The sequence below is a fragment of the Octopus sinensis genome, linkage group LG7, assembly GCF_006345805.1.
Source record: "Octopus sinensis linkage group LG7, ASM634580v1, whole genome shotgun sequence".
Taxonomy (NCBI): domain Eukaryota; kingdom Metazoa; phylum Mollusca; class Cephalopoda; order Octopoda; family Octopodidae; genus Octopus; species Octopus sinensis.
Window position 1 is genome coordinate 96,568,628 of NC_043003.1, and position 23,204 is coordinate 96,591,831.

General features: G+C 37.7%; 1 protein-coding gene across 1 annotated transcript in view; it reads right to left on the reverse strand.

Moving 5' to 3' along the window:
- LOC115214136 overlaps positions 1–22,523 on the reverse strand; it is a 45,557-nt gene extending 23,034 nt beyond the window's left edge. Inside the window, exons 1-2 of the mRNA XM_036504977.1 lie at positions 21,889–22,523; positions 18,445–18,552 (exon numbers count right to left, since the gene is read on the reverse strand). Of these exons, the coding sequence (XP_036360870.1) occupies positions 18,445–18,552; positions 21,889–22,003 (223 nt within the window). The 5' untranslated portion in view covers positions 22,004–22,523. The remainder of the gene's footprint in view (positions 1–18,444; positions 18,553–21,888) is intronic.
- Positions 22,524–23,204: the final 681 nt, after the last annotated feature.

Consider the following 23,204-nt stretch of genomic DNA (forward strand, 5'->3'; position numbering starts at 1 on the left):
GCCGCCACCACCACCGCTACCAGATGTGCTTCCTAACACTTTCCTAGCTTCATTTTTTTCATATCAGAGCACTAGGAAGGTAGCCATGCCTATGACAAAACTGAAGGGTCCTTTCAACTTTACATGTATGTTCACATGCTGACTTCATGACAGAGTATTCTGGATGGATTTATATTGTCAGCAACAATAAGTAAAGTTGTTATTTACCCTGAAAATTTGAGAGCCCCAAACACTCTAAGAAGCATTCTTTCACTTGGAGTAATATAGAAAAGGAAGGAGAAAAATTGATGATCTATACTACTATCTAAACCCCACGTAAATGTACCTTCTTGGTTTCTCTCTTAATCATTATATTTCAACCATTCCTCTTTCAAGCTCTTGTATTTCTTCTTAATTAAGTTTGTGTGGCATGTGTGTGTGCATGTGTGTGTGCATGTGTGTATGTATGTATGTCCGTCCGTCCGTCCGTCCATCTATCCATCCATCTATCTATCTCTCTATCTATCTACCTGTCTGTCCACTTATCTATCTGTACATCTCTCTCTCTATATATAAAGGGTGCACTGAATAAACTGTTGTCTAAATTATGAAAAAATGAAAATAACACTGATATCTCATTTTAATAGATATATTTACCAAAAGCACAAAAAAATATCTTGAAATACTAAAGAGTAAATTTATTCAATAAAATCATCATTGGCTTCAACCACAGCCTCCAGACGACTTTGAAGTCTCCTGCAACTCCTCTGGATGGTCTCCTTGTTTAAGTCGGTGAATGCTGCCATAATTCTTGCCTTCAGTTCATCTTTGGTGTTACAAGGAGTTTTGCTGGTCTCACACTCAAAGGAGTTGCAGTGTGGGGAGTTAGGTGGCCAGATGTAGGGGTGATGTAGTCACAGAAATTGTTTGACAGTTGTGACTGGGTTCTGCCTGTGTGGCATGGTGTAAAGTCCTTTTGACAGACATAGGGTCTTCCAGTAGCCACCCTCTTCACCAAGGATAGCACTACCTCCTCCAGGCACTTGATGTAGGCCTCCATGTTGAGTGTGAGGCCATGTGGGAAGATGAATGGAGGCATAATGTAGCCATCACTGGTGATCATTCCAAACACCATGATGCTAACTGGAAGTTTGATTTTTATAACTCTTGGTACATGTCCTCAGATTGACACCCAAACACTCTAAAATGTTTGTATTGGATCTTCCGGCGTGAATGCCAAGCAGTACAGCATGTTGATTCCAAATTTCTGGCTGAGTGAATTGCGTCGTGGTGCTGTTTTCTCATACACAGTGCTCAACTGACCCTACTAGACTGTGTAGTTGACAAAATCAAAAACAATGGGCATGCACTATAAAATAGCAACAATTTACCCATTGCATCTTGCTTGTGTCTGTTTGTGTGTGTGTGTGTGTGTGTGTGTGTGTGTGTGTGTGTATATATATATATGTGTGTGTGTGTGTGTATATATATATATATGTGTGTGTGTGTGTGTGTGTGTGTGTGTGAAGGCACAGGCATGGTTGTGTGGTTAAGAAGTTTGCTTCCCAATTACATGATTTCAGGTTCAGTCCCATCGTGATGCATCATCAGCAAGTGCACTGACCAAAGTGATGTGAATGAATTTGGTAGAGAGAAACTGAAAGACTCTCACCATATAGACGTGTGTGTGTGTGTGTGCATGCATGTGTAAAAATAGAAAATAGAAAAATCTGGCAGCTGGAACTCTCTTTTTACAAGACAATGTTCCACAATGTATTTACAGTACCAGTACCTCATTCCAACATTTGGGATATTTGACTGATCTGTAGAGGAAATCCACTTCATAGACGTTAAGACCTGCAAGAGACTGACATCAACAGGAAATCGCTCAAAGACCTGGATGTGAAATGTTCAGTATACTAAAAGAAAAAGACTATGCATGGGTATGCTTCCCAAAGATGTGAAGAAGACAGTAATATCGACATGTGCAGCCTTTGTTGGACTTGTGACCACTACATCACATAACACTTCAAAGGCAATGTTGTTTTCAGAAAAAGAAATCAACAAATTAATTTACACATTACAAAGTGGAACTGTAAAAATATGCAAGACTTTTCTTAAGTTTAAAATGTAACATTGCTTTTGATATCTACATTCCAACAATGGAGTTTCATATCTTTGTTGTAAAGTTGTCTCCCCAACCTTTCTTAATCAGAATTGTTCATTTTCCCCTCTCTACCATTGTTTAGCATGGACCTTACCAATTGGTTTCATACAAAGGGTGTTCTAATGAATTTGCTAAGATTAGATTCATCTCACTGCATTGCCCTTCTATTAAAAAAAAAAAAATTTATTGATTAAAATTTGGGGGTTATTACCCCTACATTTCTTGATCAGAATTAGCCATTAAATTATGATACTTGTGTTCATCATGGATGTCATTTTAATTAGTTATATTTATTAATTTATTATATTGTATTAACACCAACCTCACCCCATAGAAGCTCATTCATTGGTTTACTTATGTGTTGTGAGGCTAGATTTGAGAATATTAGGCCTTACAGAAAAGGTAGCAGAGGATGAAGACAAATGGAATCCTGTTCAAATTCATCAAAGCCAACATGAAAATAAGCTTTAAAGCAATAATAATTACCATAAAAAAAAGGAAAAAAATACCAGCTATGGAAAATTTTTCCTAAATTGTAATGTTTTCATAGATCAAGTGTCAAGAACTTTCGATCTTTTAACTCATAATTGCAATCTACTATTTAATTGAGATTAAGCTAATTGATACCAATGTTCCTGTGATTAAAAAAAAAAACTTCCTCAAAGCTTCATGTTAATTTATACTTCAAATAACTTCTTAGTAATTCTCTCTAATTTTTTGCACAAGGCCAGCAATTTTGAGGAGAGGAAGAAGTCAATTACATTGAGCCCAGTGCTTAATTGATACTTATTTTACTGTTCCCGAAAGGATAACAGGCAAAGTTGACCCTGGTAGAATTTGAACTCTGAATGTGGAGCTGAAAGAAATAGCACTAAGCATTTTGTCTGGCATGCAAAAGATTCTGCCTATTTGCTGCCTTCCTACCAGCTTGATATTGACAGTTATTTTAATAAATTCTTCATTATTTTCAAAATTAATTAAAACTTTGAAACAATGATAGAATATTTCAACAGAAAAATCTTGAGTTTATTTCATCAAATTATAAGACTGTTAAATGACTACTCCAATCAAATCATAGATAGAAATTCAAGAATGTCTAAGTAGGAATATGGAATTTTTCTGAATATTAATTAACTATGCACATGTACGACAAAGTGCAAATGTATTGAGAGAAAAGTTGGACATAAGAGGAATCAAATGTAGCATGCAAGAGAGAAGACTATGTTGGTTTGGGCATGTGATGCATATGAATGAGGACATCTGCATAAAGAAGTGCCGATCACTGACAGTGGATGGTACCTGTGGAAGAAGGAGACCCAGGAAAACATGGGATAAAGTGGTAAGGACTGATCTCAGGCAGTTGGACCTCATGGAGGAAATGACCATGGACCAAGATGTCTGGCGATATGAAGTTCTTGAAAAGATCAGCCCACATCAGTGAAACTGAGTTCTAGAAGCCCTTAATACCTACACTTAACAACAAAACTTCTCACACATTCTACCACAGTGAACCAAACTATGTCTCTACATCTCTTCTCTTTCTCATATTTCCACTTCATGTACTATGATTACCTACCACTCCCCAATCTTGTCCTCTTGGCCTGGTGCCACTGTATCATTGTTCTCCGCTTGCCTCTGACCTGTATGTTCTACCCACATGCCATGTCTCATTCTATTATTGCCATCTGCCAGCCCACAACCAGGGTGTTCCACCCACATGTAACAAGAAAACTTCTCCCTCACCTTACCCCAACAAACCAGTCTACATCTCTTCTCTTCCTCACATTTCCCCCTTCGTTCACTATGCCTACCTCTCACTCCCCAATCCTGTCCTCACACCTCTGTATCATTGGTATCCAGTACCCCCTCCACCTCCATATATACTCAGGTCTTTCACAGCTTACTCGCACTTCCTTTGCAATAACTTGTCACTTATATTATGGCATCTGAACCTCAAGGGTATGTCCTGGCACTTGTTACTATCTATATCTCTCTCTTCTTTTACTCAACCATCTCATTTATACTCTGATCCCTGTTCCTTGTGAGTATGCTCGGCATTTAGCCACCATCTCCATCCTGCATTCACTCACTCTCTCTCTTTCTTTCTCCTGCAATTCCCTCAGGTTGGGTAGCCATGTATTATATTTGCAGTAGCACACCTGTTTCTGTCTTCATTCCTGATCTTTCTCTCTCTGGCTGGGTAACCATGTACTTTCTCTACAGCAAGACACCTGTATCTGTTTCACTATAACATTTTCATCATCACCTCCTCCAATGCCTCCTCCCCTCCTAAAAGTTTTTGTCTTGCAAGTACTTGGTAACTCTGTTAGTGCAGATGCCATTTAAAAGCACCCACACCACACTGTAAAGTGGTTGGTGTTTGGAAGGGCATCCAGCTGTAAAAACCTTGCCCAAACTGACCTTGCCTGTGCTTGCACTGACTCCAAATATTGCACACATACACACAAACATACACAAATGTCTTGTTGGTGTTGTTTAAAATTCCAATGAAGAAGCCTTGAATCTAGGTTAGAAATTGGCTCTTTCTCTATTGGCAAGAAATCTAGAAATAACACTGAAAAATAAGATACATACATCATCATGATGCTGGGATGGGTTGCATGGTCTGACATAAGCTGGCCAGGCTCCATGTCTGTTTTGGCATGGTTTCTATGGCTGGATGCCCTTCCTAAAGCCAACCACTTCACAGAGTGTACTGGGTGCTTTCATCCAGCATGCATGTATGCTAGTGCATGTCAGTGTGAATGTTTACATTCTGTACTCTCGTGAAAAAGTGCTGAAGAGCTTTGGAATAAAAAAATCATTTAGATGAAAAACAAGTAAGCAAACCATCTTACTAACAATAACTCTGAGCACCTTTTCAAACTCCATCTGTCTAACACCCATGGACATGATTACAAAGTCAGAAAACAGCACAGCTCCCATGACTTTCGGAAACATTTTTTTCACACTAAGAGTTGCTGAAGTACGGAACAAACTGCTGGCATCAGTTGTTAGTTGTCGGAGCACTGCATCCTTCAAAACTTCCATGCTTCCTGAGATTCGCCAACACTACACCTGATTTTCTCCCCTCCATACACACGCAAGCATGTATCTGACTCATACACTGTTCACTTTCCAAGCACTTGTACATTACTGCATATGCTTTATACGTACTTTTGACAAGTTAGGTGCACCTGAGCACTCTATACAATGATTTCATGATAATTATTATTATTATTATTATTATTATTAGTGGAGGTGCAATGGCCCAGTGGTTAGGGCAGCGGACTCGCGGTTTCGATTCCCAGACCGGACGTTGTGAGTGTTTATTGAGCGAAAACACCTAAAAGCTCCACAAGGCTCCGGCAGGGGGTGGTGGTGATCCCTGCTGTACTCTTTCACCACAACTTTCTCTCACTCTTACTTCCTGTTTCTGTTGTACCTGTATTTCAAGGGGCCAGCCTTGTCACTCTCTGTGTCACGCTGAATATCCCCGAGAACTACGTTAAGGGTACACGTGTCTGTGGAGTGCTCAGCCACTTGCACGTTAATTCCACGAGCAGGCTGTTCCGTTGATCGGATCAACCGGAACCCTCGTCGTCGGAACCGACGGAGTGCTTCCATTTCCATCCATTATTATTATTATTATTATTATTATTATTAGCGACAAGAAGAGCATCCAACTGTAAAACAATGCACTTTCATCTAATCCATACTAGCATACAAAAACTGAACTGAAATGATTAAAGTCTAAGAACACATCCACCAATTCCTCTCAAAGAATAATATCCTCTTACTAACACCATCTAAAACCTTTAGACATTTTACATATACAAATAAATAACTATTGCACTATACTCTCTTAGACAGACATATTTTGTAAATAGCTCAACATCCCCGACACTGATGCTGTCTTAATTTCCAGCTCCCACCAGCACTTTCACTTTTCTTCCTCTACTTAACTGAGTTAATCCTGCCATTCCCTTTTTACTGCCTAAATCCTCATGCACCTGCCAAACATTTAGTTTTAATTCTAATTCCTAACATACTTATATTTATTATTGTATAATCTTCTCAAGTGATTGTGTGTATGTATTCACGTGTGTCTCTTCATGAAATGTCTGTCTGTCTGTCTGTCTATCTATCTTTATGTATATGTGTGCACGTGTGTGCATGTATGCATATGTGTATATACATTTATATATATATATATATGTATATATATATAACGACGATGATGATATATATATATGTATATATATATATATATATATATATATATATATATATATACACATATATATATATCATCATCGTCTATATATATATATATATATATATATATATATACATATACATATATACATATATATATATACATATGTGGTTAAGAGGCTGGCTTCGTAACACAGTTTCAGGTTCATACTGTGTGAAACCTTGGGCACGTGTCTTCTACTGTAGCCTTGAACTGAACAAAGGTATTCTTTTATTCTGTTACTTGTTTCAGTCATTTGACTGTGGCCATGCTGGAACAGTGCCTTTGGTCAAGAAAGTTGACCCCAGGACTTATTCTTTGTAAGCCTAGTACTTTTTCTATCAGCCTCTTTTGCTGAACTGCTAAGTTACGGGGACGTAAACACACCAGCATCGGTTGTCAAGTGATGTGGGGACAAACACAAACACACACACACACACACACATATGTATACAGCGGGCATTTTTCAGTTTCCATCTACCAAATTCACTCATAAGGCTTTGGTTGGCCTGAGGCTATAGGGCTATAGTAGAAGACACTTGCCCCCACCCCACCAAGGTACCATGCAGTGGGACTGAACCCGGAACCATGTGGTTGGTAAGCAAGCTAATTACCACACAGTCACTCCTGTGCCTGTGAGTGAATTTGGTAGATGTAAAAAGTAAGAAGGCTGATGTGTTTGTTGTGAGTGTGTGTGTGTGTATACATTCACTCACACGCACACACACACACACACACAATTACAGATATACTCTCTTTTACTTGTTTCAGTCATTTGACTGCGGCCATGCTGGAGCACCGCCTTCAGTCGAGCAAATCGACCCCGGGACTTATTCTTATAAGCCCGCTACTTATTCTATTGGTCTCTTCTGCCGAACCGCTAAGTAACGAGGAAGTAAACACACCAGCATCGGTTGTCAAGCAATGTTAGGGGGACAAACACAGACACACAAACATACATGCACACACACATATATATATATATACATATATACGACGGGCTTCTTTCAGTTTCCGTCTACCAAATCCACTCACAAGGCATTGGTTGGCCCGGGGCTATAGCAGAAGACACTTGCCCAAGATGCCACGCAGAGGGACTGAACCCGGAACCATGTTGTTGGTTAGCAAGCTACTTACCACACAGCCACTCCTGATATGTTTCTTTGTTTTGCTTTTGACATTTGCATACTACTGGTAAATAATGCTACTGTTCATACAAAAACTGTGTCATTTGTTTGCAATATTCTGTGAAAATGTGTTTATTTATTGAACTACTCATGTTTGAAGAATGAGGAGAAATATTCCTTTGCTTGGGAACAGGTGAGGCTTGTTAACAGGAAGAGCATCATGATGTAGAAAATTTGTATCAACAAGTTTTGTTTGACCCATGCAAACAGAGAAATAGATGTTGTTGTTGCTGTAATGGTGGTAGCGGTGGTTGTAGTGATAATGGATGTGGTGGTTGTGGTAGTGGTGGTAGTGGTGATGATGGTGGTGGTGGTGATGATGGTGGTGGTGGTGATGATGGTGGTGGTGGTGATGATGGTGGTGGTGATGGTGGTGGTGGTGATGGTGGTGGTGGTGATGGTGGTGATGATGGTGGTGGTGATGATGATGGTGGTGGTGGTGGTGGTGATGGTGGCGGTGGTGATGATGGTGGTGGTGGTTCAAGTCTAACGTAACATCTAAGAAGTTTACTATTTTCGTGTTAGTCATAAATTCTAGTTTTAGATTGAAGGATTTGAAATCCTTCAATCAAATCCTTCAATCTAAAACTAGAATTTATGACTAACACGAAAATAGTAAACTTCTTAGATGTTACGTTAGACTTGAACAAGCACCTTCACTACTAGATACATCCACACCTCTTCCAACCAACCACCCTGTATAATTAATACCACGGTTCAAGCCATCTCAGACAGACTCACTAAGCTATCCTCCAACAGAGATATATTCAATAATTATGCACACCACTACAACCAGGCTCTCTTTAGTGCTGGGTATACCCAGAGAATATCCTATGTAGACCCCCCAGGAACGTCCGTCAGCTGTAAAACTCCCACATATAAGCGAACTCTGTATTCAGCCCAAGCTAACGCTAATTCTAATTTAACTTCTAACAGAACTAAGCAACGTATAGAAAGAAGGCGAACCAATAGAATGGTACACAATGAAAACCCTTCCGACAAGAGTAACACCGATCATATTAGGGGAAATAGAGGCAGAAACAGTAGATTACGTAACTATATATGGTACAACATAGCAGTTATGGGTAAATTATGTAAGAAAATATTCTCTATTATTTCCAACAACTTCCCACCCACCCATAAGTATAGAAGTATCTTCTCTAACAAAACCATTAGGATCTCCTACTCTACCCTGCCCAACATGAGCTGCCTCATAGCTAAGCATAACAATATTAACATTAGAACAGCTAGATTAGGAGCAGGCTATAATGACCAATCAAACCCCATTCATCCAGGCAGTAGTCAATATAATTGGGCTGGCAACCATAATACCCAAACCGCTAGTAATAACACCCGTCAACACAACAGAGGCAACACCACACCCATCAACAACCAGGAGGATAACAGTGCTCCTACACTTAATGCAACACCTCCCCCTGGGACTAATAGCACACGACCGGGAAACGCAGTGCCCTGCAACTGCATAAGTGCATCCGAATGTCCGTTTCATGGGGAATGTCGGGCTAAAAACGTAATCTATTCATGTGAGGTGAGTACCCAGTTTAACACACTCACCTACATAGGTTGCTCGACCTCCTGGAAATCAAGATACTACAACCACCGGTCCTCGTTCAAGCATAGACACAAGGCTAGCAGCACCTCCCTATCTAAAAAAATTTGGGAATTAAAAGACAATAGCATAGGTTTCAAACTCAGATGGTCCATCATCGGATCAGCTGCACCTTATTTAAATAATAGAACAGGATGCCAGCTATGTTGTGTGGAACTCCTGAATATCTTGAAATTCAAGGAGAAACACAATCTAATTAATAAAAGATCTGAATTCAAGCCCTCTTGTATACACAAACTAACCAATACTTTTAAATACTACAAAGCTTAGGCTATTATACCAACTCCCCCATGCAATATCCTCCCATCCAAGTACAACTTGTCAGCTCCAGCACATCCCATTTTTTTCCTATATATATATATTTTTTTTCCTATATATATATATTTTGTCTCCCATATATTTTTTTTCCTATATATTTCTTTTCCTACATCTATCTTTTTCCTATATATATTTTTTTTTCCCTATATCTATACCTCTTTCCATTTCTAGCTTTGATGTTGAGCGCACACCCCCGAACCCCGCTTCCCACCCTTTCACTTATGACTACTCCGTAATTTTCCCCTCCTCCCTGCCTCAGTTCCCCTCCCCGCCCCTAGGTGGTCACCTTTAACACACACCTGTAACTTTACCTTTGCAACCACCTTTTATTTTTACCTTCATTTCATGTTAATCTTTACTCGATTACCTTTATGTTTTATTTTATTTTATTTTTTATTTCTAATTTTTAATTTTATCCTTACTTTTACTTCTATTTTTACTCCTATTTTATCACTTTTTATCTCTATGTATGTCTATTTTTAGTTCTTTTTCCTTATATGCTTATCTATGTATCTGTATGTATATGTATATGTGTGTGCGTATGAATATGTATGTGTGTTTATATGTGTATGCCTTCTTTTATATTTTTTAATATTTTTTTATATATTTTATATATATCTATATATATATGTGTGTGTGTCTGTGTATGTATATGTATGTGTATACGCATATATAGACACACAGATATATGTGTGTGCGTGTGGATGTGTGTGTGTGTGGGTCCATGTGTATGTATATATGCATGTATGTATATATATATATATGTGTGTGTGTGTATGTATGTACACATATATATGCGTGTGTGTGTATGTGTATATGTATATATATATATATATGTGTGTGTATATATATATATGCATATATATATATATTCTGTTATACTTTCTTACCCTCAGGTTTCTTACTTTCATGTCTACCTTTTGTACCCACTATAATTCCGTATCTTGCCTGTGTGCGAGAATGGATCTACTTGTTATACCTGTGTCTGTGCATATGCATATTTTTGTGTATATGCATAGGGATCTACTCCCCCATGTGTGTGGGTGTATGCATATTTTGCCCATATGCATAGAGATTCACTTCGTTTTGTGAATGAGTGTAAGTGCGAGTGTGCCTGTATGTGCGCATGTGCGTGTATGTATATACGTACATATGCGCGCCAGTTCGTGTACCCAACTACATGTGCCTTTTCCCGTATGTATCTGTATATTTTTACATGAGAGTACATATGTATGCTTGTATGCATGCCGTTGTGTATGCGTGCGTATATGTGTATATGTATCCATACGTGTATGCATGTACATGTTGACCACTAGACAATTTATGAGGAAATAGATAAGCGGTTTAACCACAAACCAGACAACCCTAATCTACAATATACTGGGTCCCCAGACGTCCCAGTTGATTTATGACACCCACTGCTTAGGCTTCTACAACCAGAATATGTCATCTTCCTGACCACCATGTTAGTTCGTAACCACTTTATATCCCTTATCCTTATATTCTTTTATATTTTTATATTCTTATATCCTTTTATATTTTTGATACTTTTTTATATTTTTTTTATATCGTTATATTCATTTATACTATTTTTATATTTCTTTATATTTTTATATTTTATATTTCTATATTTCTATTCTTTTATCTTTCGTCCTTAATTCTCGCCCCTCTATCTTTATCCCTATTTACTCTTATTACCAGGTTCCTTCACGTCTGTGTGTATTTATATATTTATTTATTTATATTACCTCAACATCCAAACTTCCTCATTCTAAATTGAGAGAAAGACGGGATGGATGCTTCATTTTTGTGCTGGTACCGCATTATGTCGTACGCGACTGAGAGGATTTGCATCCCCAACATAGAATTTTTGATATAATACATGTCCTTGAAGTAGTAATTGTGCGCGGCTGAAGAAGGCCATAGACACACATTATGCATTGTTATAAATCCGTCTAATAAAGGCCCGAAACATATGTACCGCTGAATCCTTGGCATCATGTTTTTATTTTGATATATATATATATATATATATATATATATATGTATATATGATTAACCCCCCCACCCCAAAAAAATGGAGAAAAGACAAGAAAAAACAACATGAGAACGTAACATATGTAAAGTATTAAAAGTAGTAATAAGACACTCGGAGAAGGAAAAGAGTGGCTGTTTTATGTTTAGAGCATAGCTCTTCTTTGGAAACAGGTAACATAGGAAAGTTCCAAGGAAAAGGAAGAAGGAGGAAAAAAAAATCACTGACAGTCCATGTATTAATCTTTCTATAATATGCAATTTTCTAGATGGTATAATTTAATTTTTCATTATTGAATTGATAAAAGGTGGTTTTTTTCTAATTTATATATATATATGTCCAACCCATGCTAGCATGGAAAGCGGATGCTAAATGATGATGATGATATATATATATATATATATAATATATATATATATATATGTATATATTATACATACAAGGGACTGCTGAAAAGTTCCTGACTTTAAGGGTATTTAGAAAGGCCTGGCTGGAGGACCAACCTTCCGAGTACTTTTGCAGAGGAATAAGTTGAATGAAATTATAATTAACTGACCCTCTTGTATTTTCTTTTACCCAGAACCAGAAACTGTTCAGCACCCCTCATATATATATATACATATATATATATACACACATATATATATATATATATATATTATATATATATATATATATATATATATATATATGTATATATTATACATACAAGGGACTGCTGAAAAGTTCCTGACTTTAAGGGTATTTAGAAAGGCCTGGCTGGAGGACCAACCTTCCGAGTACTTTTGCAGAGGAATAAGTTGAATGAAATTATAATTAACTGACCCTCTTGTATTTTCTTTTACCCAGAACCAGAAACTGTTCAGCACCCCTCATATATATATATACATATATATATATATACACACATATATATATATATATATATATATATATATATTCTCTCTCTCTCTTTTAACTCTTTTACTTGTTTGTCATTTGACTGTGGCCATGCTGGAGCACCGCCTTTAGTCAAGCAAATCGACCCCAGGACTTATTCTTTGTAAGCCCAGAGCTTATTCTATTGGTCTCTTCTGCTGAACCGCTAAGTGACGGGGACATAAACACACCAGCATCGGTTGTCAAGCAATGCTAGGTGCGGACAAACACAGACACACAAACACACACACACACACATATATATATATACATACATATATATGACAGGTTTCTTTCAGTTTCCGTCTACCAAATCCACTCACAAGGCATTGGTCGGCCTGGGGCTATAGCAGAAGACATTTGCCCAAGATGCCACGCAGTGGGACTGAACCCGGAACCATGTGATTTATTAGCAAGATACTTACCACACAGCCACTCCTGCGTCTATCATCATCATCATCATCATCATCATTTAGCGGCCGCTTTCCATGCTAGCATGGGTTGGATGGTTCAACTGGGGTCTGGGAAGCCTGAAGGCTGCACCAGGCCCAGTCTGATCTGGCAGTGTTTCTATGGCTGGATGCCCTTCCTAACGCCAACCACTCCGTGAGTGTAGTGGGTGCTTTTTACGTGCCATCTGCACAGGTGCCAGATGGGGCTGGCAAACGGCCATGGACGGATGGAGCTTTTTACGTGCCACCGGCACGGGGACCAGGCAAGGCTGGCAACGGCCACGATCGGATGGTGCTTTTTATGTGCCACTGGCACGGAGGCCAGTCGAGGCAGTGCTGGCAACGGACACGGTCGGGTAGTGCTTTTTACGTGCCACTGGCACAGAGGCCAGGCGTGGCTGGCAACGGCCACGATCGGATGGTGCTTTTTATGTGCCACTGGCACGGAGGCCAGTTGAGGCGGTGCTGGCAATGGACACGATCGGGTGGTGCTTTTTACGTGCCACCAGCACGGGGGCCAGGCGAGGCTGACAACGGCCACGATCGGATGGTGCTTTTTACATGCCACCGGCACACACACACACTGATGTACATATGTTTACATGAAAATCACTTAGATAATATATATATATATATATATATATATACACTCACACGCATGAATTATGACGGTTGTCTTTTGTAGTCTGAGTAAAATGAATCAGCAGTTTTTCACTCAATGACCTGCACAAATGATTTGCTTATAGTGACCATGCCCTCAATTCGAATCAACACTTCCTGAACAGGTGAATGGTGCATCCATATGTTAGGCATCAAAGCGACTGCAGAGCAACACGAGATGAAGTGTTTTGCTCAAGAACACAATGCACCACCCAATCTAGGATTGAAACTATGACCTTACAATCGTGAATGCAACATGCTAACCGCTTGGTCATTGGCCTCAACATATATATACATAAACATACATACATACACACATGTTTATGTATATATATGTTGAGGCCAATGAGCAAGTGGTTAGCATGTTGCATTCACGATTGTATAGTTGACAATCACACACACTGATGTACATATGTTTACATGAAAATCACTTAGATAATCTTGACTGGTTTAAGTTTAGCTCACCTTGTGCAGTTTACTGTAAGCTGTCAAATAATCAATACAACACAACTTACAGTTACAGGTAAATGTGTTAATTACAGTTTAAGGTAATATATTTTCACGTGGCCAGTTATTACACTTTAACAGCAACTGTTGCCCAGTGTCTTTCAATGAACAAAAATCTAAGTGTGAAACCATGTACTTACTGATCATTGTTTTTATAAGATTCTACATCCAGTAAACATTTATGGCAATAAAGTAGACAACATCTCTATTCCTTCAGCCATCTCATGTTTCAAATAAGATCTTGAAAATTCAGTAAAATGGTGGTATTATGAGGGTGGATAGAAAGATGACAATTAGAGTTTGTGTCTCAATATTCTGTCCTCAGTTAACACAGATACACATCTTTAACCCTTTCGTTACCAACCCGGCTGAAACCGGCTCTGGCTCTTTAGTATAAGTGTCTTGTTTTCATAAGTTTTGAATTCAAAATTTCCACCAAATTTTAGTCACAATTTATGTTCCTAACACTAGCTCAATGATAACGATGTTATTTTACTAAATTCTTTCTTATATTTAAAATAATTGGAAGAAACACAGAGCATCTCAAAATAAATACAGTAACGAAAGGGTTAATACCCTCTATCTGTCTTTACTTTTTACTGTCTAACCCTTTTACAGCAGAAATCATGTACATCAGCTCAAAATTTCATAACCCTTAACTATGGAAAGCAGTTTTATATATCAGTCTATCTTCTGTTGAGGAATGACATGGTTGAAACTATTTTTTGTTGAAATATGTCAAGTTTATTGAGGTAATATTTTTTGCAGAAAATACCAAATTTACTTTTTGGTAGATATGTATTAACATCATTACTGGAATAACCATGGAATTCAATTTGGCAATGAAAGGGTTAATACTAACACCACATGCTTATGCAACACCTATATTTATAATTATCAAAAAGTACTGTAAGGTATGGCAAGCTGCTAAGAAACTTACCATGCCCTCCTGTTTGCTACTCCCTGATGCATCATTTCACTCTACTTACATTGTCAGAATGAAAATCACATAAACCGCAAGGCTTCTGTTTATCTTAAATAAGTAATTGATTTAAAAATCAGGGGACAAAGTAGCCCAACAGAGTTTCCTACATGAAAATGGTCTTATTGTCAACTATAACTTACATGATTAGTTGTGAAATAAATTATCTCGGCATGGAATGACTGTGAAAGTTTCAAAGCTTCTAGAAGCATTCATTTATTCAAACCTTACTACAACCATCTTGTTGTACCTCCAGTTCAGACTCCATTCTATCACAAAAGAATGGAAGTAAAAACCACTAAAAAGTAATTGGTGTGTTTCATACTGAACTGATTAGCTGTGATAGCACTTATAAAAAAAGGTGCATGCATGGCTGTATGGTTAAAAGGTTTGCTTCCCACAAGTTCAGTCCCACTGCATGGCACTTTGAGCAAGTGTCTTCTACTACAACCCAGAGCCAAACAAAGCCATGTGAGAGGATTTGGTAGATGGAAAATGAAAGAAGCCCATTGTGTGTAAATATGCATACATGTATATGTGTTAGATTTTTGTGCTACATATAATATGCAACTCAATACAACCTGTTGTGTAGTTGACCATTGACGACTAAACTGGTAACCCTACCATCTCTACTTAATAAGAAAGATGGTTTGATTGGACACCCTGCAGAGTGCAAAATAAAACCTGTCAAAAGACAAGTAAGCTCAGTAGAGTCAACAGCCATCCAACAGCTGAGAGTGAAAGACCTCTGGTCTTTGTTCAGACATCTCACTAGGATAGGGAAATGCAAAATAACATCCATCTCATTGCAAAGTCATAGATCTTGCTCTTACTTGTTCCTGGACTATTTGGCTTTGCAGGTGAGAGTCTAAGTAGTGCTGTGCAAGCTGTTACCGAACTTGATAGGCACTGCTGATAGGCATTGTTGTTAACATCAAGGATAAGACAATCTATCAACAATGGTCATATATATCTATGAGTTTTCAGTCACCATGTATACATATTCATAAGCATATGGCATGTACATGGGTTTGTGCTTCCTTGCTTTGATATAATGTAATAGCTGTAAGCGAGTGTCACTGTCATACAAGTGGTGTTCTTCATTTCCAATCTTCTGTAGAAACATGACTTCGACCATGGGGAAATATTACTTTACTTGGAAACAGGTGGTGGCTGATGACAGAAATGGCATACAGCTGTAGGAAATCTGCCTCAACAAATTCCATCTGACCTATGTAAGCATGGAAAAGTGAACATAAAAAAAACAATGATGATGTAAACTGGACAATTTCAGACAATTTCAAGGCTCAGCTATATGTAATTAAGTGGCCATTGTTAATTTGATACAACTCCATCATTGTAACCTTCATCTACAATAAAATATGCATTATTGACCCTCCAAGGCCCTAATTACTTGACAAGCTGATTACTCATCAACATTCACATCATCATCTCTCATTCACCTTCCCTGCTGGAATGGGTTTTTGGAAAGGTTCTTATGGTTCGACTCATCTCATATTGAGTGTTGCTGCTTTTCATTGAGTAATGCTTGCATTAATGTCATTTGACTTAGTTTATATGACTGGATGCTCTTCCTGTTGCCAACCACTTTACAGAGTATACTGGATGTAGGACCTCAGAATCCTGTGCATTCTATGCTCAGTTGGCCACCACTTGTCAGGGTATATTGGGAACATTTTGTGGCACCAGCACTAGAGAGATTGTTTTGCACACCCATCACTCTGAGGGAGTGCACATTTTTGGCATTCTGTTGTGACACCAGTACAGGATGGGGTTCTTATGGACAAAGGACAATGTAGAAAGTACTCAAAGAGCTAAGACATGTAGGAGAGGGATGGAAAATAGTTGGGGAGAATGAAAAATAGTTGTGGCATGTGGGAGTTTCTGAATGATACACCTAATGAAAAATTACCTTTATTTTTTCAGTAGTGTGGCCTGCCTGATGATGAGTTATATCACATGTGACCCATTTCTTGAAAAAGGTTGCCCATGCCTGACCTAGAGCATGTACACTTACTCAAGTGACCAAGGAGTGAATTAGAAGAGAGAGCTGATTAATAACAGTAATAAATACTTGTAGCGAGGTCCAAAAGTACTGGGACTAATTTAAGCTGTAGTTTTCAGATTAATATCTGATACTTTTTTTTTTAGAAATATTGATGAAAAAAATAAAATAGTCCCTAAAATAGATGATACTACAAGTTGCCACCATAGAAGTTGTTGGGGTTGCTTAATGGAAGATTATGAATGAAAGCATATCAAAAGAGGACTTAATTGCTATTTCTTTGTAATTTTTTGTTTTATTATCTTCTATAGTGACCCTTCCTTGATGGTATATATAACATTCAGTGTTACATAACATCTAATGTTATGGACAGGGTGAATATGTGGGTTCATGAACTTTCTAGAATAAGGTTTATCTCCCATTGGAAAGATTATCAACCTTTTAGCACTATCATAAAAACACCAACTTCTGAACACTAAAGTTGAGCAATGTTGAATCTAGTTAGTATGCGGATAGGTTTCCATTCAGGAAAACCAGGTGTTGCAAGGATCTTTTTTATGTTTTTGCTATATTTACATACATCATCATCATTTAACGTCCGCTTTCCATGCTAGCATGGGTTGGACGATTTGACTGAGGGCTGGCGAACCAGATGGCTGCACCAGGCTTCAATCTTGATCTGGCAGAGTTTCTACAGCTGGATGCCCTTCCTAATGCCAACCACTCCGTGAGTGTAGTGGGTGCTTTTATGTGCCACTGGCAATGACCTCGCCTGAATGTTTTTACGCGTGCCACCAGCACAAGTGCCAGTAAGGTGACGCTGGTAATGATCACGCTTGAATGGTGTCTTTTATGTGCCACCAGCATGGAAGCCAGTTAGCCGCTCTGGCACAATAAATCTCAGTTGAACTGAAAGATTGAACAATAACTATTGGTTTTGTCATAATCATTTCCCATCTTACTAACAATACTCCCAACTGCAGACAGAATCAAAGGAGAACTATCCTTTTTCATTGAACTCTACTCAATGGACAACTATAGGCTTCTTTCAAAGCTTTTTCTCAGTATTACAAATGTTTCTATTGCTGTCCTTGATTTTGCTAGTCATTGGTTAGATTTAAACTCAGTGTTTCAGTATCACAAAGTGTTGCTGTTGTTATGTAGTAGCAGATTTAAGATATGCATATAATTAATCAGATATTTAAAAGCTACCTCATAAGGGTTGTAACATATAAACTGGTTTGATGTTTTGTGCAGTGCCACCTTGTTGCACCTTAAAGATGATCTGTTTGCTTTGGTAATAGGGATAATTAAAAGGAACTTACCGATAATAACATGCATTCCCAGGCTGCAAAGAGTCTTTATGGTGTAGTAGCCAATGCCTGTGGTTCCCCCAGTGACTATAGCAACTCTTCCATGTTGTGGGGGCAAGGCTGAAAAGTAGATCAAATTCATTTTATTAGTATCTATAAAAATGACTGAAAAAGAAATATCTATAATGTCATTTATAGTTATTATTCTCTTTATTACTTTCATTATCATATTTTCTACTAAAGGCCTGAAATTTTTTTAGGGGAGGGAGCTAGTTGATTACATTAACCCAAGTACTCAAGGGGCACTTTTCCACTGTGCTGAAAGGAAGAAAAACAAAGTCAACCTGGTGGGATTTGAACTCAGAACAAAGACAAACAAAATGCCACTAAATGTTAACCATCTCGCCACCTTAAAAAGTAAAAAGTTAGAAGAAATGCTATTTAACATTTTGTCTGGAGTGATATAATTCTGCCAGCTTGCCACTCTTACAATCATTATCATAATAATTATCAATATTATTGTAATTGTGTCTGGGGAGAGTCAATTTCTTTTTGTGCCTTATTATTTAACACACTCACCGGTAAAATTTCCACTTATTTCTTATTTTTATTTTCCTAAAATTTTCGTTGCGTGTTGCAACCTTTTCAATAGTTTTGACTCTGTCCATTACTTACACTGCGTTCCCTTTTGTTTGTTTGTGCGCATGTGTGTGGGTCAGTGTGTGTGTGTGCCTATACATGCATGCATGTACGTATGTATGTGTGTGTGTGTTTACATGTGTATGTATGTATATATGTGTGTATGTATATGTATATATGTATGTATGTATCCTGCATATTTATGTGCTTGCCTGTCCGTGTTCGTGTATTTTCTATGTATGTGTGTGTGAGCATGTGTTTGTATACATATGCACCTCTGTCTCCTTGTGTGTATGTGTGTGTGTTATGTAACTATGTACCATGTTTTATATGTATGGATGTGCGTCTTTATATGTGTGGATCTGTGTCTCCATATGTGTCTGTTCATATAGTCTATATACCTATCCGTCTGTATTTTGATCTGTTTATGTACATATCTAAATGCTTACATACAAAAAAAAAAGAAAAAATTATTGTAATTGTGTATCCATAAAAAGAATTGTTTTGGTAATCATCCTGGATGTAAATTGCGTAAGTGAAGACAGGAAGCTGATTAAATGTCTGTAGTGAGAGATATAGCAAAAGCAATATTAAACATGGGATAAGATAGTAACCATGCCCACACTAACTTAGATATGTTTTGGCCAAAGATTGGCCCAGGCTATGTCTAACTTAATAGCACCACCTGATAGGACCTGTTAAGTCATTTTTAAGTCAAGTTTTGTGCTATCATGGCCCATTCAAGTTGTTGTTGACTAAGATGTACCCAGTGATGATAGGAGGACAATCACAGTCATACACACATCTACCGTATCCACTCACAAGGCCTTGGTTGGCCTGAGACTATAGTAGAAAACACTTGCCCAAGGTGCCATGCAGTGGGACTGAACCCAGAGCCATGTGGTTGGGAAGCAAGCTTCTTACCACAAAGCCATGCCTGCACCTAATATTTTTTTTCTAATAATTGTACCCACTTTTATAGATGGTAAGTGTGATTGATTAAATCGAGCATGGTATAGTACGAGTTAGTTTGCTCTATCAACACTAGGATTTAGGGAGCTAAATTCATTCCTGGTTACTTTGGACCTTAAATGCAGAGACAAACTAAATGTATTTCTTTACTGCACACAAGGGGCTAAACATAGAGGGGACAAACAAGAACAGACAAAGGGATTAAGTCGATTACATCGACCCCAGTGGGAAACTGGTACTTTATTTATCAACCCCGAAAGGATGAAAGGCAAAGTCGACCTTGGCGGAATTTGAACTCAGAACGTAACGACAGACGAAATACGGCTACGCATTTCGCCCGGCGTGCTAACGTTTCTGCCAGCTCGCCGCCTTTTACTGTGAGAGTAAGTTGGTTTGGCACATCACTGTTTCTTTTAACAAACCACTTTTACCAGAAGTGGGGACTTAATAATTAAGATAGTTTGGCAGAATTCTGGTTTAAGCACCCCATATAACCTCTCAGCTTTTTTATGTTTTGGTATTTTCAGAAAACTTTTGCAACGGGAATTCATACAATTATGCAAAAAGAAAAACTGTTTAAGGGCGATTTAGCTGTTATTTTTAGCACATCTTATGACCACCTGATACCTTCCTCGTTTCTTTGTCACTCTTACATATATTAATGTTCTTCATATTTTCTCCACATAAACATATCTAATGGAATGATGATGCATCCGTGGGTGGTCCATTGCTGAGATTTAAGCAAAAAATTCTGACTGTTTAAAAATGAAAAAAAAAAAAAAAAGAAATCGAATATGAGTGGAACTTTTAGGATTTGTGGGGTGAAGGGGTTTTAAAAAATTTTTTAAAATTTATTTTCATACTCGTAGTATGAATTCCTGTAATCAATCGTATTTGGTCTCGGAGACTTGAAAGTATTTGTGCGGCAAGTTCTGTATAAAATTTTTATTTCTTTAATGTTTAGTGAAAAACACGGTCGCACACATTCATTCTTTCACAAGTCAACACAGTTCGGACTATACTGTGACTAACATTAGTACTACTCAAACCAGACATATAATGTTTCTTTGAAGATTAAACACATAACGATAATACATGAAATAGTTTTATCGCTCAAATGTATAGGGTATGCCGCGAGGATTTATTTAGTAGCTCAATCTTTAACATAACTATAAAAGTGATCATCCTTATATCGTGCTTTACCACCAGAAGAGAAGAAATTTTTTTTAAATAAATAAGACAGGTTGGCTCTGACTAAAACGACTTTGACCATAGATATGCGTTATCAAAAGTTATACAAGAAAAATAAAAGTAATTTGTTTCTAGCATATTACTAATCCACAGTCGAAATATTCGGCTACGATCATAAGTTCGAGAACAAGAGATGTAAGCGCACCAGCTAACATTTTGGTGGGGCAATTAAAACGCTTTGAACATCCTCCTGAAAAACTTCATCACCAAAACGAACGAGCGTAGAAACGTTTTTGGACTGATTTAAGAATTACTTTCCCATTATTGGATTTATCTGATCTGATTGATGTACAATTATAATTAATTATTATTACACCTGTATTTGTTTTGATATTAAGATTGACAAAAAAATCGATCTTGTTTGTAAAAAAGTTTGGAGCTGGGTTTGCACCCATTTAGCAAGTTTCGTTCCCACACCTACAGCTTATTGATATGATTATTACTCATGATATCGACACAGGAAGGTTAGGTAAAGTCAACCACGCTGGGATTTGAATTCACAACGGAAAGAGGCGTGACTAAATAAGGTGACTTTATTCACCCATAGATTATGTGATCCACTTAAAAGAAAAACATAAATGTTTTGCATCAAACCTGATGGTTTCTTGCGTTCATTGGTAACATCCTGGAATAAAGATCGCACTCCGATATAATAAAGCAACATAAAATTCCATACGATCCATAACCAGTCCAATAACATTTGCCACATGGCTGTTTCGAAATCTTTTTAAAAATGACAACCAAAAATATTTGTTTTTGAGACTGCACCGGTAGAAAAGAGTAAGCCGGCGACAAGCCGCATTGATACTGTCTGTCTACTCAACGAGTAATTTAATCAATAATTAGTAAGCGAAGTGGTTTCGTTTAGTGTTGTTGCCATAGTTACGTAAATTAAGACGTGACGCTCGATTGCAGATTCAGAATAGATTCTGTTTAATTAATCAATTTACGAATAAACTAAGACTATTCAAAGAACATCTATATTTAGAGTAAACACGTGGATATTGGATAAGAAACATACAAACGCAAACAACATATATACATTGATAATATACAACCGAATATACAGTACAACGAAGTTATTTCCCGTACTCTGAAGAAACAACCCCGTGTATACATTTTCGATACCCTAAAAGGTGCAGTGAGACCTCAAACAAACTGTTTACTTATGTTAACGGGCATACATAAGTAATTTGCAAGAATACCAAATCATTTAGCCGACCAAAAGACTCAGGAAAAGTAGTTATAGTATCAGGGGGAGTAACTCAATATTACTTGTAATACAAGGATATTAGCGCAGATAAATATACTTAACATATACACGCGCGCGCGCGCGCGTGTTATGTATATCTATATGTGAGCGTTGTGTGTGTATGTTTGTGCATATGTATGTATGTATGTACGCGCCTATGCATGTGTATGTATTTGTATGTGTGTGTGTGGTTTTGTGTATTTGTGAGTGTGCTTATTTGTGTGTGTATTCAACATTTAATGTCGTTCTAGATTATGACATTGAGAGTGACTTCAGGTCAATAACTAGTCCTACAAACATGTACATATGAAGGCTAATGGTAGATCATTTCAGTGAAAAACAGCGATCCGATATAAACGCAATAGATCAGATATTATTCTGAGACGAGGTAAGAAAAAAAACATTTGCTGCAGTCGAGACCAGCTCCTCGCAGGATGCGAATATCTTATCAAATTGGGTAAAGGAAAATCTCTATGGAGAAGTAACAGTAAATTTGCGGCTCTTATCATTGATCTTTTAGTTGTTCCAGTCATCGGAGTGTAGCCATGTTGGGTTCAAGAATTTTAGTCGAACAAATCGACATCAGAACTAAGTTTTGTTTTTGAAGTTTGGTACTCGTCCTATCGGTTCTTCTGCTGAACTGCTAACACCTTAAGTA